General features: G+C 39.2%; 2 protein-coding genes across 2 annotated transcripts in view; one reads left to right on the plus strand and one right to left on the minus strand.

Annotated features, from left to right (window-relative positions):
- The window catches only part of LOC140242773 (uncharacterized), an 80,698-nt gene extending 76,387 nt beyond the window's left edge, over positions 1 to 4,311 (plus strand). Inside the window, exons 6-9 of the mRNA XM_072322533.1 lie at positions 30 to 229; positions 811 to 917; positions 1,879 to 2,026; positions 2,829 to 4,311. Coding sequence (XP_072178634.1) covers positions 30 to 229; positions 811 to 917; positions 1,879 to 2,026; positions 2,829 to 4,311 — 1,938 coding nt within the window. The remainder of the gene's footprint in view (positions 1 to 29; positions 230 to 810; positions 918 to 1,878; positions 2,027 to 2,828) is intronic.
- An 8,809-nt stretch (positions 4,312 to 13,120) lies between these two features.
- On the minus strand, positions 13,121 to 17,221 carry LOC140242913 (meiosis-specific protein MEI4-like). Its single transcript, XM_072322660.1, has 4 exons — positions 17,106 to 17,221; positions 15,596 to 15,890; positions 14,273 to 14,709; positions 13,121 to 13,633 (listed from the first exon to the last, which is right to left on the minus strand). The coding sequence occupies exons 1-4, from the start codon at positions 17,106 to 17,108 to the stop codon at positions 13,121 to 13,123; spliced, it is 1,248 nt and encodes a 415-aa protein (XP_072178761.1). The 5' UTR covers positions 17,109 to 17,221.
- Positions 17,222 to 17,634: the final 413 nt, after the last annotated feature.

Genomic DNA, 17,634 nt, shown 5'->3' on the forward strand with positions numbered 1-17,634 from the left:
CCCCCCCCACCCCCATCCCCCCGTAACAGGTGATCCACTGCCACGGCTACTTGAAGATTAAACAGTATACGATGGATATCGCCCCCTACGACGGCTGCTACCAGAACGTGGGACTCGTAGCCATCGGCCATTCGCTGCCGCCCAGTTCCCTCACCGAGGTCAAACTCTATAACAACATGTTTATGTTTCGGGCCAGTCTGGATATGAAGCTCATATTCCTGGATGGAAAGTAAGTCAGATTCTGCGATAAGAATAGAAATATCAAAATAATTATTATGCAGTGTTTTATGTGTTGAGTTGAGAGATATCTAATGGTTGGCCTGCCGTATCACGACTCGTGTAATGAGCCGCTTTCATTTTTGCATTTTGAAATCTTAAATTAATGTGGTGACCACGGGATAGGATAACTGAATTACCTGGTTCCATAGAAAACGAAAAAGAATGCAAGAAAGAGAGAAAGAAAAAACGAAAGAAGAAGAAGAAGAAGGAAGAAGAAGATAATAGACTATCTCCCGACAGGAAGACCATGGAAGTTTGTGGAAGTTTAAACACAGCATAGTATTGACAGTCATTAGTTTGGCAGCAAGTTTGCTAATAACAACGCTGAATATGACTGCGCTGTACTTGGAACTGACAGACCAATAATTGGACTGACTGACGCAATTCATATTCACAAAACTTCTGATTGAAGACTGATAGATGAACGCCAGTCGTTCAAGCTCTCGCATCATAACGCCCGCTAAACTCATGTCGGTGCAAAACTTACAGACTGTGATTCTATGTTTGTTCTACCTCGTCTGACACTGACAGGGTTGCCACCTTGACGGGCTACGAGCCGCAAGACTTGATTGAGAAAACGCTCTACCACTTCGTCCATCCTATGGACATCATTCATATACGATACGCCCACCATACTCGTGAGTATTAACAATAATAATCTTGAATATTCATCCGCATGTCTTCATGAGCGGGATGGTGTGTTGTTTAAAATTCTGCGGATGTCACAGTGACGAGAACTTGTGGGATGTATTTATTCACCTGCTGAGCAGCAAAATTGAAGATCCTATATAGCTAAATCGATGATATAAGTCAATATAGAGCACTTCAATCCACTCCCAGCGATTCGATCTGGAAGTTTGCTGTGAGTACAAGGAGTTATTCAATTAGATACATTTTTGTTTTGTTTCTGCAAATCCCTGTCCTTTATTTTAATCGGAGTACAGTGGCACATCACATAAGGATCTTGCTATATAATGCAAATGTGTTATCATGGCGCTAAATCCATGGCGCTACCAGGGAGGTGGAAGAGAGCCCTCCCTGGTCCTACGGTAGATTCAGATCCTAACCAGTGCTTTCATCATCGGACAAGATCATTTCAAGAGCCTCACTACATGAGTGCCTGGCGATGCCAAAACAATCTTGCCCCACCTCCCCCCAAAGAAAGGAGATGATAATAAATAGTTGGGCCCACTGGGAGAGGAGTGTTAACAACGAGGAGGCTACGCTTGCTTGATAGTACCATAATTTTTGAAGAGTTTAAATGCAAAATCTGATCCACTTTTAGCAACTTCATATATTTGAGATGTAAGATGCTAAACACGAAGAAAATGATTAAGATATATAATTATGACAATTTAGATGATATCTTCATATGCATTTCTTGTTATGTATTAGTTTAGTATCATTTAATAAATTCTTTTTTTTCTTTTTGATGATGACCTTACTTTAAAAACTTTGAAAATGGCGTTCATCAGTTTTTGCATTCAAGCTCCAGAATCATTATTATTCTAACGATCATCATTATTAATTTTCTATGTGTACCAGGGTCTTTCATTCTCATGTGAATTCAAATTGTGCTCTCCTTGTTTGCTACGGCAGTCTTATTGAAGGGCCAAGCGACCACCCGATACTATCGATTCCTGGCCAAACATGGAGGCTGGGTGTGGATGCAGAGTGCTGCTACTATCGTCCACAACAGTCGATCATCGAGACCGCACTGTATCGTCAGCGTGAACACAGTCCTCAGGTAAGATTCCTATTACACCATCGTAGAGGGCGCTTAACCTTGTAATGATAATTTCAGCGTCATCTCTGCGGGAGCGGCAGTCGCACCGGCGAAAGAAAACACACAAAACAATAACTATTCAGAAAACAAAGCAGAACAGTAGCAGAACAATTAAGATGGTGACACAAAGAGAATACTGGCTTTCACTGAACTGTTTTCAAACTTTGAAGCGATAATTTTTCTGACAACTTGGGTAAAGGCAGTTACAATAAATTGCCATTAGTAGTGCTTACTTGATATGTCGACAGTGTGATTTATACCCAACATGTAGCCTTGATATTCTGTTGTATCAAAGGCACATGCATCACATTTGGAAGTTACTTTCAGATATACTTTAGAATATTATTTTTTGTTCCGTTTCTAATTGATTATCCCATTCTGGTTGCTTGCCATCGCCAATAGTAATGAGACACATTAGTAAAACATTTGTGTCCTTTGAGTGTCGATGGGCAAATAATACCCCATAACGTTGTAGTAATCGGCAAAAGTCCCCGGCACAGAATGGTTTAAAGAAAAACCAGTCAAATGTGTGCAGTAACAGAGATCCAACTATTTGGTAGCTATAGTCACTTGATACTTTTTTTTTTTGGGGGGGGGGGGGTTGACGCCTTGAATGACGACTTGAGTGCTTTCTGGAATACCTTTGTAGACGGAAATTGCAACCTGGATATTACTTCTCTAATCAATTTGGATGGCAGGGTTGAGTAGAAGGAAGAAATATTCTATCATTGTGTCATTCTTTCCATTGTACCCTTTTATGCAGTCAAATGGAAGAGAAGGAACTTGTTCTCCAGTTTGACCAGCTGCAAGCCAAGACGGAGTCAAACTTCTCTACTACGGAGGAAAAGCGACCAGTGAAGAGCAAGAAATCAAAAAGCAAGTCATCGAAGTACCACCCTTACCAGCAGGTGCAGACACCTACTCAGAGCCTGCTGTACCCTGACACTATGGCTACTGCGGCCACGGATTACAGCCAGGCCAGAACTTACACTCAGTACGCGGCCGCGGCGTGCGAGGTTCCCGTGGCGACGCCTCAACTAACCGCCGCGTACCAGGAAGGTCTGGACAGGTACAATGCAATGTACTCGGCGAGCTACGCCGCGGGTTATCAGCACAACGTCTATGCAGACGGCGCCTATGGCGCTTACGGGAACTCCTTCGCCTATCCAACCACGGCGGAGGCCTACGCGCACTGCATGAACGATCGCTTTTCGACGTATCGTGGGCATTATGGCGACGAGAGGTACTACGGGTCGGCAGCTGATGCTAGGAGCTACTTCACTTGGACTGCAGCGGCCACGCACGGCTACGGCGCTGACGCGACGTCGTATGCGGACGTGAGGAAAAGTTCGCACACGTACTCCGCAACGGATCACTTGCGAGGCGCCCCGAGCACGTCGACGTGCTGCAATGACGTAACGGACTCGCGCCACTTAGAAACACTCTCGCATTCGTGCTCGTCGATGACGTCACCCAATCACGGCGTCACGCCGGAACACTCAAATAACGTGACGTCACCAGTACAAACGGGTAGTCCTTCTGCAGTCGCCACGGTTTCTCCGCGAGCGTACAGCCACGAGAAATCTCGGCAGAGACGAGACACTGATACTGCAAGCAATACTGGGACGAGAAAATTCGAGAGCCTCGTTCATGCCACCGAGCGACTGGTGAAGGAGGAGCGACATAAACTGAACAGCAGCCGGCTAAATGGCGTCACCACCTCGCAAAGTGATATGGTAGCCACTCAACATACTGTCAATTCTGAAGCGAGACGAAGTGTGGGCTCAGCGGAAAATTCGTCCATGAGGAAGAATTCATCGGCTGCTACAGACACCCGCGACACGCGCGATCTGCACGATTTGTCGTATGCGACGCGTCCGTCGAATGTGACGAGGCAGCCTGCCGCCTACGACGGCTCGAGAAGCATAAGCCCTACGCGCCGCAACAACCTGTCAACGCTCAGAAATGGGCACACCTCTCCGCCGTCTATAAACGGAACGTCCCGCATCGCGGACTATTACACGACAAAGGACGCATCCATGTGTTATTCAGGGAACACGGCACTGGCACGGACGTCTGCTTACGCGGCGTACGGGGCGACGGAGGCAGCCATAGCGGAACAGTGCCGAGACCCCAAGGAGTACCCGTACTTTCACAACACGAGTACGATGTGCGACCGAACAGGTCTGGGGTGGTACGCAAACGGAGCGCATCTGAAAGACCTACACAATGCATATGCGTATTAGCAACTTTAAGCTCTTGCTCAAGTCTATCTCAGTCTTTTAAACGTATACGTCAGCAAACGACCCGAAGCACCCCGGAGCAGCTTTTGTTGATGATCTAAATGAGTAATTGATGTGTGACCGTGCATCACAAAACAAACAAATAGTAGCACCCATTGATTTTGTGTGAGTACTCAAAAAAGGTGAAATGGATCAACCAAGTCAATCTTCAGTTTTTCATATTTCCTGAATGAGCTATAATTCTTCTACATTACTTCCAAATTTGGGATAAAAAAAAATGAATTGGAAAGTGTGTTTTCAGCAGTTTTTCTACAATTTTTATTTATTTTTTTTTGGGTAAAGTTGTGAGTTCCGATTTGTCTTTGAGGGCCCTTCTCATTCTTTGAAAATCCTTTGCACACTCTTCACTTTCAACACTAATAACTTTTGAAAGGATAATGCTACTGCTTTGAAAATTGAAATTTATTATGGACAGAATGTGTTGATAGGGCATGCTTATTTTCAGCTTAATCTGATAGTCCCTTCGTTGTTGTTGCTCCGGTGGTTTACATCCTGTTGTTTTTTTCCCCATTCATCGCACAGCTATTAGCACGGCTTGGTAAAGATAAAGAGCTTGAAGACTGTAGACCCTTTTACCTCAGAGCTTCTTTTTTTCAGTTCACACTTTCCACAGTGTGTGCTTTCTTTCCAATATTTAGATAGGTTAGGAGAGTCCATCGGTTTGAATTGAGTTATATATCATTTTGAAGCTTAGAGTCTGCTCTTTCAGAATCTGCCCTTAACTAAAAATCCATGTCTGGCGACTTTTTGTTGGTTTTGTGATGCAGGGTCACATATAATGTTACAAACGAACCCTGATGTTGCCGATGTGTCATAACTGACCAAAATCAATATATTTTTTTTTTTTTTTAATAGTATGGATGGCAAGAAAATCAGTTTTCTTTGGAGCGTATCGCCACCTCTAAGGTAATTACAAAAAAAAAATATTCAGCGGTCTCTGAACATTTAGAGATAGTATTGTTGAATGGCTAGGGTAACAACACATTACTTCTGGCAGATGGTTATGTCACCATGGCTACTTTCATCAGTAGCATTCCATAACGGGATGGCCAAACCAGCTCCGGCAGTTCTTTAGAAACCTTTAGAAGTAGAAGCCCTGACTTGCCGAGGAAGCATATTGTGTACAAACGAAAGAGTTTGATGGCAAGTCATCAGTGAACGACGTGATTTGAAAACGTTCTCTAGGCACTTCGAGCAAAATGATAGGCACAGCTTCAATTAAGTTGTTGCCAAGTCGAGACGAAAGATTGAACGCACAGTGTCTCGTACCTCCGCTATTCGTCTGATCAAAGTTATCGGCTATAACGACGTATTCTACCTTTAGCATGTCGGGTGTTTTGCTGAGACTACCCCCCTCCCCCAGAATTTTCCAAAGTAAGTTATTCTATCGACAAATAAAGATAAGGATAAAAGTTAATAGTTTCGACTTGTACACCAAAATAACAATTATCTTAAGTACTCTCATCAAGCAATTAAATATTCTACATAAATAAAGTCGTATGTCTCCACTCAGTAAAGTCACATGGGTACGCTGTGTAACGAAGTCCAATCAACGGAAGATTCATGATTATAAGAGCGGTACAAGATCATATCCTCCCTGTAAACGCTGGTTGCATATTGATGCTTTTGTGCTGTGAGTAAACGGGTGAATAATTCGATCATATTTTACAGGTGTAAATAAGTCATTGCTGATTGTTAGAAATACTTCTTTTTTTTTTTTATCGAGGACTCTTTTTAAATCAAAGGGCATGAACAGGAATGAAGCCTTATCGCATCGTGTTCCTAGATCATGAAGCGAGAACAAATCAAATCTCAATAAGATAAGGATTACTAATAAATAGTTGACTTCGAATAATAAGTACATTGATTGCAAGAAAAAACAAAGTCTTTCTTGTGGCGAAAAAAAAAATCATTTGAAACCACAAACTGCCTCCAGCAAATTTCTAATCTATTAACATGACATATATCAACGGAAGTGGTATGTATAATGAGTTTATCACACGCGAAGCAAATTAATACTATAGGTATCTAATGATTTTACAAAGATTAATGAATGCATATTGTTATGTGAAGAGAGCTTATACCTAAATTGGCAACATAACGCATTTCGATGCTTCATATTTGTATGCTGTATAACATCACCATATTACGGGATAAAATAATAAACTGAAATAAGTGTGTGTAAATTGTTCAGATTGTTTTAAAGAGATGTCCTGGTTTAGACTGTTCTCTGATGTATTTTACAGTGTTTTCTTTTCTTCATGATTGTATGTTACATTTTTGAAAGAACCAGTTGCAATTCTATGTACAGTTTTAATGTATTTTTGAGATATCGATGCGTATTATTAGATTTCGATGGATGAAAGTGTTTTGTTTGTAAAAAATTATCATGGTGATAATCACGTAAATTGAAAGATTGATGAATAGAATGTGTTGCTCAAAGAACGAATTAGTGTCGAGTCTCTTTTGAGGTTGATATGAGTGTAGCGGTGCTTACCCCATTATGCGACAAATAAGTTTCCGTAATCTTTTTAAGGTAATGACAAGTCTAACTCATTTTATATTTTAAGTTTTTCTTCAAACCGGATGGCATTTTATGTGAATGCATTTTAGAACATTTTTCGGTTCTTGCTGAAAAATAAGTACTACAATGATTACTGGATAAAAACGCATCTGATCAACAAAGTAGGAGAAATGAAAAACGGCTTGGTGGGTAATTTAGAAAAGATATAGAGAAGATAGACATAAGCATCAGCGTTAGACCTATTTCAAATCCTCTAAATAAGACTATTACCACAACAGTGGGTTAGTCCTAATAAGTTGGTTGAAAAAAAGAAGAAGAAAAGCATTCCTCTCAAAGTGGCAAGTTAGCGAAAATTTGACCAAACGAACAATATTCTGATAATTATACTCAATAGTTCAACAATAACTATGGCAATTCTATCTTTACACCTTCTAAACTGAGTTCAGATATATTCGTTTCGTTACACTACTGCTGCAGCATCACTTACATAGATCATGTAGTCTTCTCTTCCTTAGTCTGATAAAAAGAATAAATAAATGAACAGATAAATAAGTTCATGATTATATAGGTCATGAATGAACTCGTAAAATATTCCTTCCGTTTGACTCTTACAATAGAACGAATCACTCTAGAATTTCGAGCACATCCGTGACGAAATCTTTGTCCCTTTTTTCTGTTTGTAAAATACAGGGATATCAATAAACTAGTATACTGAATAAACTAGCGCAATACCAAAAAAGAAAAAGAAAAAGAAAAGAAAAGAATATCATACTGAATATGTGTTTTGATCTTTTTTTTTTTCCTGAGCTCTTTATTTTCCTTTTTAGTGCTTATATTAGGAGTCATTGGGATTCCTTCAAATCGAACGGCTTCTTGATGAAAACCTGATAATTTCTATTACGTCATAATTAACGTCGTCATGGTCATGTCTTCTAGGATTAAAAAAAAAATCAGGCATTGTCAAGAGTCGGTATAGCTACTACAGCTAACGACGGCGAACACATATCATTACATCAATGTGTAAACAATATTTTGTTCATTAATGATAATAGTGTTAATGGTGTTCAGCGTTAACAAGTCAAATGCTGCCTTCAACATTGCTTGAAACTTAAGTGGCATTTTAATTTTCTCATTTTTTGCATTTCTCCCACAGGAACCTTTTCAGGATTTAACTGTCATCAATTTCCTCTCCATTTATTTTCTTTTCCGCAGCAGCATTTAATTCTAGGATCTACACTAGCTCCCTCTAATTTACGTCTTGAATTTCAATTTGTTCTTTTCTTCTTCTTTTCATTGCCCCCCCCCCCCCTCTCTCTCTCTCTCTCTCTCTCCCTTCTCTCCGCATATTCTCACCTCTCCTCTACTTACCCCTCCTTATTTCTGTTAATCGTCCTTTCTCCATTCATTCGCATTCCATAGCCACACTGTTCGCCGACTTCGTTCTCCTCTTGGTTTCATGAATCTTCACTGCTCTCCCCTATCTCCATGATTCTCCAACATCCAACTCCTTCCTCTTCCTCTTCCCCTCTATTTCATCTTTCCCCTTCTAACGATGTCCGAACATCTTACTTGATTCTCACACTATTCTTCCTTACCACTCTCTGTGTTCCTTTCTCTACTGTCTCCACTAGTGCAACTTCAACTTCCAGCCCATTACTGTCTCCCACTCTTCACTTTTTGCCCTCCTCACAACCCCCATATGTCGCTTCCCTCTTCGTTTCTCCTCTTTCTAAGCTCTTCTTCCAAACTACGATCCGGTTAAGGACTACATACACATGGTGTCACCGCAAATCTTTCTTCCTAAGTGGCATTTGTCGTCATAACCCCACCCCAACCAGAGTGGCATGTCATGATAATTATTCTGTTCGTGTATGACGTCACTTCTTCCCTGGTCAGTAATAATGAGCTCTCATAACTGCCCGGATTTTAGCATATATTTTGTTGAGTTTATGATCATTACTGACAAGGGTTTGTGCTTGATATAAGCGCAGCTGATTCTGCCCTGGAATTTGGGGAAAATGCTTTCACCCAAGTGACTGGCAGCCTCTAATGATAGAACAACCACAAGACAGATTAGATATAATATGTCCACCAATCTTTGCGTCTATACCCACGAAATAATGATGATTTTGCTCGCATACGTGCGTAAACTGTAAATTCAGGATGAAATTGCGATGAAGGTTTTATGACAGATATCTTCGTCAGATTTTTTTTGTTTTTTTTAATCAAAAGAGTCTTAAATGAGTTGAACACCTTTCAGGGTGAACGTCGTACGAAATTGTCCTAAAGTCACGGTGGTGTGTCGCCTTATGGGACACAATTCACGAGTCAATTTAAGATGTAGTTAGAAAGAAAATGAGACAGAACATCAATGTGAAGCGTTCGCATCAGAAATAACCAAGTCGCCCTTTAAGAATGACGCGCACTTCGTTGTTTTATTAAAGGTACAAGTAGTGTAAATAAAATGGACCACTTAGGAATGATTTCATTTAGAACCTATTACTCATTTGATCGATCCAGATGAAATGCTGCAGTTTTCATAGAACACTAGAGTCGTCCTTTCAAAATGACTTATACTAGAGAGCTGATCATTATTTTTTTTTTCAGAAGTACAGGGTAAACAAGTGACAGTAATCACAACCTCTTGTTATGAAAATGATCAAGCACGCTTAAATATGAGGTTGAGTTCTCACGATTAATCGTCTTCTGTGTTCTGTGGTCAAGTTTTTTTTTTATCTATTTTTTTTTTAACGAAGTTCTGAATGAGTGAATTATGATGTTTTTTCGAACAAAAGTATTTCTGTTGTAGTCTTCTTCCCCATTTCATTGACGATCTCTTCGTGTTTGAAAGAGAAAATAACCGGGCATTAAACGCACACAAAACCAAGAGTGGAAGAAGAAGTGTGAAACACGGTGGTTGAGTTAATATCAATGGACTCCCATCATCTGCAGAGAGACAATAATGACATTTCTAGTGGAAAATCTTTGCAAAATAGACAGTTACATGCCATAGTGTTGTCTTCAAAGCAGAGATGGCACACATACATTGTATGTATCGTCAAACCTCAAACCTCTTCTGACATTGTCCGAGACAAGAATTTTTGACGACCCGCGCGCACATGGGGGCGCGCTAGCAATTTGTGACTGAACTTGCCATTGCACTCGGTTTGAGGAAACAAGAACTCGCTTTGTGAACGGTGGCTTTGAATCTGTACGAGTGTTTTTGAGCAGGACTTTCCTCTGCGTATTTCGAAAAGGAACATATTTGTAACACATGGAATTGTATTGTTCTTCAGATTTTTGATTATTAAAGACCTAATCATGAAATACATTCCGGTCGGTGTTACAGCGTTTCATTTCAAATGTTAATAACAAAGCGAATAATGAATCACTTTTCATCTAAAACACATGGCTATTCGAGTACATTAAGGAAGAGCACCGACACCCTTATAGGCCTTACACGTATAACGTATATTATTGTGTGTGTGTGTGTGTGTGTGTGTGTGTGGGACCATGAATGTTCGAATGTAGATGGAATACACAGATTTTTCAGGTAGTGTAAATTACTCTATGTGGCTATCCTAGCATCTCTCTCCTCCCCCTCTAGTTTAGTATTAATATTTTTGCTTTTACTTACCAACACTAATCCTTCCCTATCAGTTATGCCGTCACAATTGGTATCTTTGGATTGAAGACTGTGTGTGCAGAACAAAACCCAAGGTATACATGCACCATGTCATGGCGTCTCTCTCCCTCCATACCCCCCCCCCCCCCCCCCACCTTCTCTCTCCCTCCCTCTGTCTGTCCCGTCCTCTCTGGATTCATGTAAAATAAAATAATTTAGAAGGGGGCAAATTTCTGACGTCTGACATTACTTTGACTCTGTGTCATAAACTCTTTAATAATTGCAGCTTACTATGATTGCAACTATGTACATAGTATAGTAGAACCAACTGGATGACAGATCATCAAATATGATTAAAAGTGGTCATTGATATTTATGTAGCTGTAGTTAAAAATCAATTATTACTTTTCATTGAGTGGAAATGAGTTTCCATTAAAAAAAAAATGACAGAAACAAGAGGAAAATGCTGATACATGTTTTATAATCAGAGAAGCTCATTGCAGAAAAAAAAAATGTCTTTATTGCATCATCCATTCTTTATAAACTTATTTCATTTTCTTCTATCTTGTTTTTTCTAGATTAATTACAATTGATGCTCATGTAATTCAAGACTGTTGATATCAGAATTAGGCCAACATTTACAGCAATCAAAACCAAGTCATCAGTATAGTGTACTAGAATGACCTGTTTCCCTCTTGTGTGTGTGTGTGTGTGTGTGTGTGTATGTTATATAACAATTATATAAGATAACTAATATATGTATAATGACTACATAGAATCAGTACGAGTTCCATAAGACTTCATCATCCTTGAACACGTAAATTATGTGCTTTGAAACACCTGTATAAAGTGCTATAATGCAATAATAACAAGTCATTATTACTGTCATCATTATCATCATTATTATCATTATCAAGCAATGACATTTTGCACTGATTTACAACTGATTTACATCCTTGAACATATAAATTATGTGCTTAGAAACACCTGTATAAAGTGCTATAATGCAATGATAACAATAGTAATTATTATTATTGTTATTATTATTGTCATTATCATTATTATTATTATTATTATTATTATTATTATTATTATTATTATTATTATTATTATTATTATTATAATTATTATTATTATCATCATTATTGTTATTATTATTATTATCATAATTATTATTATTATCATTATTATCATCATCATTACCAAGCAATGAAATTTTGCACTGATATGCAAAAATTCAGTTGTTTCCAGAAGTATGCTGGTCTTGCAGACTGAATGAAAAATTCATGGCTGAAACCATCAAATTTACAGCTCTTTTCTGGCACTCATGTTGAAAGAGGTATCACACAAAATTGGAGCATGAAAGAATGGAATATAAAGGTCATCTTTTTGACAGCCTCAATACTTGGAAATATTCAATAATATTCAATAATCAATAGTTGTCTTGGAATTCTTTGTCATCTCATCTACTACTGCCATCAGCAAATTTAGCATTGCTAGTCAATGCAATTTAGGGAATGAATCTTTGGATAACTGATACATTGTATCAAAAATTTCAGAAACAAATCACGCCAAACATACATCAAGAAAAATAACAAAGTGTGATCAAACAATAATAGGGCAGAGTTAAGTCGTCATATAAACCATCTTGGAATTTCAAGGGAAAAAAAAATAAAGTGCGACAAATCGTGAAAGAGTTTGAAAATTACATTTTTCCCCATCCAGCTACTCGGACTGAGGTACAAATGGTACTTTTTGTTTGAGAAATATCACATTTGCTTGATATTTACTGAAATGGAGAAAATCAGCCACAGAAGGCTCAATGTCTTTGATACACCAATACTTTTTTACCTCATTTCCAATGTGAATGTCTCACTGAATGCATTTTCCTGAAATGAATACAGAGTTCAGCAGTCATCAATTTTGATCAGCATAACCAAACTTGCTGCATGTAAGATTTCCAATCACCCCATCTAACCTTTCAGATGTTTTGTCCTAGAGTGCTAACAATTATCATAATTCTAAATACTGTTATTTTAACAACTATTCCAGCAAAAATGTCTCTATTGTAATTTGGCAAGTAGACAAAAAAAAACAACAACTAAATGTTGGTAAATTTATGAAAATATATTTTTTATCCCATAGGTAACGTGACACAGCAAATAACAAACGAGCACTATCAGCATCTCATGGGTTGGTCACCAATGTGTCACAGAAGCAGAATGGTAGGTGTTGTGTCCTCTCACAAAATGAGATTGTGATGAGTCCAAAACTGTTGAACTTTTGAAAAGATGCTAAATCCCTAGAGCCAGATGTGTCACTTTATTTTCCCCAAGGGGTGGGGGGGGGGGGGGAGGAGGGGGTGTGTCTTGATAGAGGAAGAAACCTTTCATCTATCCTCTTTCAACCACCACCACAAGAATGGTACATAGTTTTTCAGAACAGCTGTTACTACAGACTTACATTGAATTGATAACGGATTTATGAAAACAGAGTCATACTACAAACTTATCAAAGTAACATGTTAAAAAAAATGATAAGAGTTTGAGTAAACTCTCTTATGTCATCCTTTGTTTTGTTAACTATTCATTTGATATCAGAAGTCACTGTTCACTCATCATTTCAAGGATACCTGTGAGCCTCCAGACATACTGAGCGTACAAAGGGAAATCCTGTGACAGATGCAGGAGGCTATCTTCTAACCGCTGTAGGATGTTAGTCCTAAAGTCTCGAGTCAAGGCCAGCGCTCTCACAGAAGATCTGCTCCTTCTACAATTGCACAGGCTGGCTGATGTGTTTTCATCATCATCCAAGGAAGAAGTCACCTGTCTAGCTTTTCCTAAGTGGCTGCCTCTTTGAAACAACTGTGAGGAGGAGGAGGAGGAGGAGGATGGCGCTAGCTGTGAGATGAGAATGTCCTCCAGTGTGGAGAAGAGGAAGTATGAGCTCTCCAAAAGGTCTACGTCGAGATGGTGCCCGCGGTGGTGACTGGTGTTTCTGAGAGATGCGGACACTTTTTCAATCTTTTGCAAAACTGTCTGGATGATGACGGGACAGAGGTGACGGGATTTTGAGAGACTGGAAACAAGGTTGCTGGATTCTTGGAGTGAGTGAACCTGTGTAAGAGCAGAAAAAGTAAGGTGCATATTAATTAATATGTACCAGAAAATGAGCAAACATAAAGAAAAAATGACTGAATTCACAAACAAAATGATACAAAAATGGATGAGGAATAAAGAGGATGTCATTGAGAAAGAGCAATAGGACATGTAGGTCGTGCACTTCGTGCTTTCATGTTGTAAGAGTCTATATGTTTTGGTTTTACAACATATTAAAAAAAAAAAATGCCAAGGGAGGTTTAAAGAAATGCATAATATTTTTTTTTTTTTTTTTTCACAGCTGTTGCTCTCAGGCTATGATTGCCAAACTTAGGATGACACTGCTCCTTTATGTTGGCAATCATTATTGATACACACAGTCATATCCAAAGTGTTTCACCATTTCACAGATGGTGCATTCTTTTCTTCTTTTTTTTTTTTGATAAAGAAGCTGTTCAACAGTTGATTCCATGCAGTATTTTCACCATCCAAGCACAAGAAAGTTTGTACATTGTTTGTAGATATATTATGTCATTAGCTTAGAAGCAGGAGGATGGCAAATTACCGGAGACCTTGTATTGTATCAACATCCTCCTGATCCTCAATTGGCAATGTGCACTAATGACATCGAGATAGTGGAAATCATTCTGTACTTACATTGCACTTGTTGGAGTTTCTCAACATCTCTCCGAGTATCCCCTCCACCAGCTTCGTTGTAATGGTGACAAGCTCCATTCTGCATCCATTGGCAGCAGGTGAATCAACAACTTTAGCCAGAGACTCCACCGCTTGCCGGGCAAGCCTCGATGATGTGGCACTGGTAGATGACCCTCCTCGCTGTCCCTCCCAGATGAAGTCTGTGGCTGAGCGCACACTCTCAACGATGACCTCCGGAGAAGCGAGTTCTGATCTTGCCTCTGGGTCGCTCGCTACGGACAGGCACGACAAGCTGTGGAGGAATTTAGTGTTGGCAGACAGCGCCCCCTCTAGGTCAGAATGGTGACAGTTTTCTGAGGATGATGGTGGAGTGGGGAATGCATCCTCACCTGTGCTGCTCCCACTGCTGCTGTTACAGATTTCTCTTCTCCTGCTGTCTGCAAATGATGCATAAAGATCAAGCAAAGCAGAGTTGACATAAGTTAACTCACTGGTACTGCAGCAAACTGCCGGGATACTACTATTGAATGGATGTACCACATGATTTTTCTTTTTTTGTCAGTCATTGAAAGTTACCTTGTGAAATCACCTCAGGGTTCAACAAATAGCACATGATTCACACTATTACCAATTGATTCTCCCATATAATGTGCTGAGGGAAAGGCAAATAATTATAAGAAAAAGGTAGCAAAGATAATAATCTCAATATGTGTTATAATTGCTATTTATCAATGGACATTTCTGGTTTCAACAGCAATGCTGTATCATTATCAAAGAAGTCTTCAATTCAAATAATGCAATCATTTTCGAATATCAATTTCATGCATGCATTGCCTTTGATATCAAATCAAAAATACATTTAGGTTTTGTGTGTGAGCACATGTGTGTGTTCTCATGTGAGTTTTAATGAACTATAAGAAGCTTAGTGGCATCCCTCAACCAACCTACAGATGTAATATGTCATAACTGTGCCAATGTCCGTGAACAATGCCCTTTTACATTTTTGATGATTCCAATTGTCACAAGATATGCACACTTTCCCAATATCATTAATTCATTCCAAGGCAATGTACGAAAAATTGAAATTTTGGTTAGTCAATGCTGATGAATACACTGCAATCTTACAGCATTCAACAAATGACAGAATCTTATCTCATTCCTATTCGAGAATCTGTCACATAACAAATAGACCTTACACATCCTATAGTAATTATTGCATCAAGTGAAAACTAAAGAAAATACCGAGGTGAATGGAAAAAAAAATGAGAAAACAAGAAAAAGAAAATGGCACCTGTAGCAAAGAAACATGAAACTGTACAATACCTTTTGAGATATTTCTGTCTGGCAAGTTAGCCTTTACTAACAGAAGTTCCTGTCTTGTTTTCAACAGTTCCCTCTCAAGCTGTTTGGCCTTGGCCTTCCAGGAGTTTTCTCTTTCCTGCAGTTTCTTTGCCAGGAGCTGTGCATACTCCTTGCCAGTCATTGACACAGGCTTCTGTTTAATGATGGCCGCTGCTGCAGCCACCTTCAGCCTGTCAACAAAGGCTGTATCCATGATGTCATCTGAAGTATGCACACCTGGCAGAGTCTTAGATTCATCTGATGTCTCCATGTTTCGCTGTACAATACAACAAAGGTGACAAAAGTTGCTTCATTAGTATTTAAATATTGCAGAAGACACTTCAAGCTGTAAAACTATTAGATTATAGGGACAATTTGACATCAACTTCTGAACTCTCTTGCTCTCTCATCTAGTTGTAGGCATAACACAATTCGGTAAACCCATTCAATTTCCATACTGTTGCAAACCAGGAATGTTCGCCTTTATGAGAGCCTAGATTTGCACAATTAACCCGTTGAGGACGAGTCCTGAGTATACTCGGGCAGGTGTCAGATGGGAAATGCGGGTTGTAGCAAAATCAGTCCGTCCTCAACAGGTTAAAATGCACACAAAAAATTTTGTCTACACTATATGTCTTGAATGCCTGTGACAATTCGTGAAAATTCATGCTGCGAAAAAAGCCACTGGCTGCAATTTGTGAAAATTCCATGGCTTTCAACTGGATATCCAGTCATAAAGAAGGGATTGTACATGCATGTTGTTGTTGCACAGTCATTTGAAGCCATACCAATTAAAATGCATGATGTCTGTACACTAATTCTGTCTCAATAAATTCTTCCCAGATTTTAGCAAACTTTCAGTGACTGTGACATTCTTTAAATAAGTGTTATGATAAAACAATCACAATGTAAACCAACTACATCTATAACGTTACACAGCCCAGTCGCTGTAGTGTAAGTAGCGACAGGGCTGTACAGTCATGACCCACAACCACGAAGAGAGTTCAGCGATCGCATGCGATCGCTTTGAATTTTGATACTTTAGATCATTTTTTTGTCACCTCAAACTCATCTGATGCGGCTGCGACAATCTAACGTTAGACAAGACATAGGCCTAACTGTTAGTGTTAACTGTTACTAAATGGCCAATCAATGCATTCTGAACGTCAGATATTAAAGCCATTCTAAACTGATATTACTTTTCAATAACACGTCAATATCGATTGGACACATTATCAAATCTTTTCATAGCCCCCTAAGAAGTAGCACTAGGCGTATCAAGTGAAAACTTTACACGTCGACAAAATGTTTTCAAGAGTTTCATGTTAGTATTGTTAATGCCTTAGCGTTGTTCTGTCAAGGTAGGGCCTACACTAAATCAAACACGTGGGACTGCAGCGGCAGAATGTATTGTCTTGAAACGAAGTGTTGTTGAGAAAATACAGCCATGGGAATGGTGAGTGTCGTAGTAACTTGCATTGATTAAACATACCATATATGCTGCCGATCCGTTGACATACACAGCACTTAAATGTTCTTCTCAACGATTTTTGTTGGTCGAATTCTACAGTAGGCCTGTATGCTTTCCGCTGTAGTGATCTGTGTTGATCAAACACGCCATGTCATTGGCAGAAAGTTTTACATGAGTAGCGCCCTCTGTGTTTCAGTTTGGGACATGGATCTGACAGACCAAAGAGACCAGTACAGAGTGATACAGTAGATTCATACGTGCCCTTCGTTACAGACTATTACAGCATTCCCATTAAAGTGATACGTAGCGAATTTCACATATATTATCATTTAAACTCTAGTACCAATATTGTCATTTGGTGTTTTTTTTTTTATCACGTATGTGCTAATTCGATTTTTTTTTTCACTACCAGCATGCAGGTTTTGTTTCTCCTTTGATATAATATCATTATTTTTTGTTATATCATTATCATCAGAATTGAATTATTTTTTGTTTTCTCTCCATAATCAATAAAGCATGGCCACATTGTTTCTTTTCAGGTTGGGCTAGC

Source organism: Diadema setosum, chromosome 19 (genome assembly GCF_964275005.1).
Source record: "Diadema setosum chromosome 19, eeDiaSeto1, whole genome shotgun sequence".
NCBI classification, from domain to species: Eukaryota; Metazoa; Echinodermata; class Echinoidea; order Diadematoida; family Diadematidae; genus Diadema; species Diadema setosum.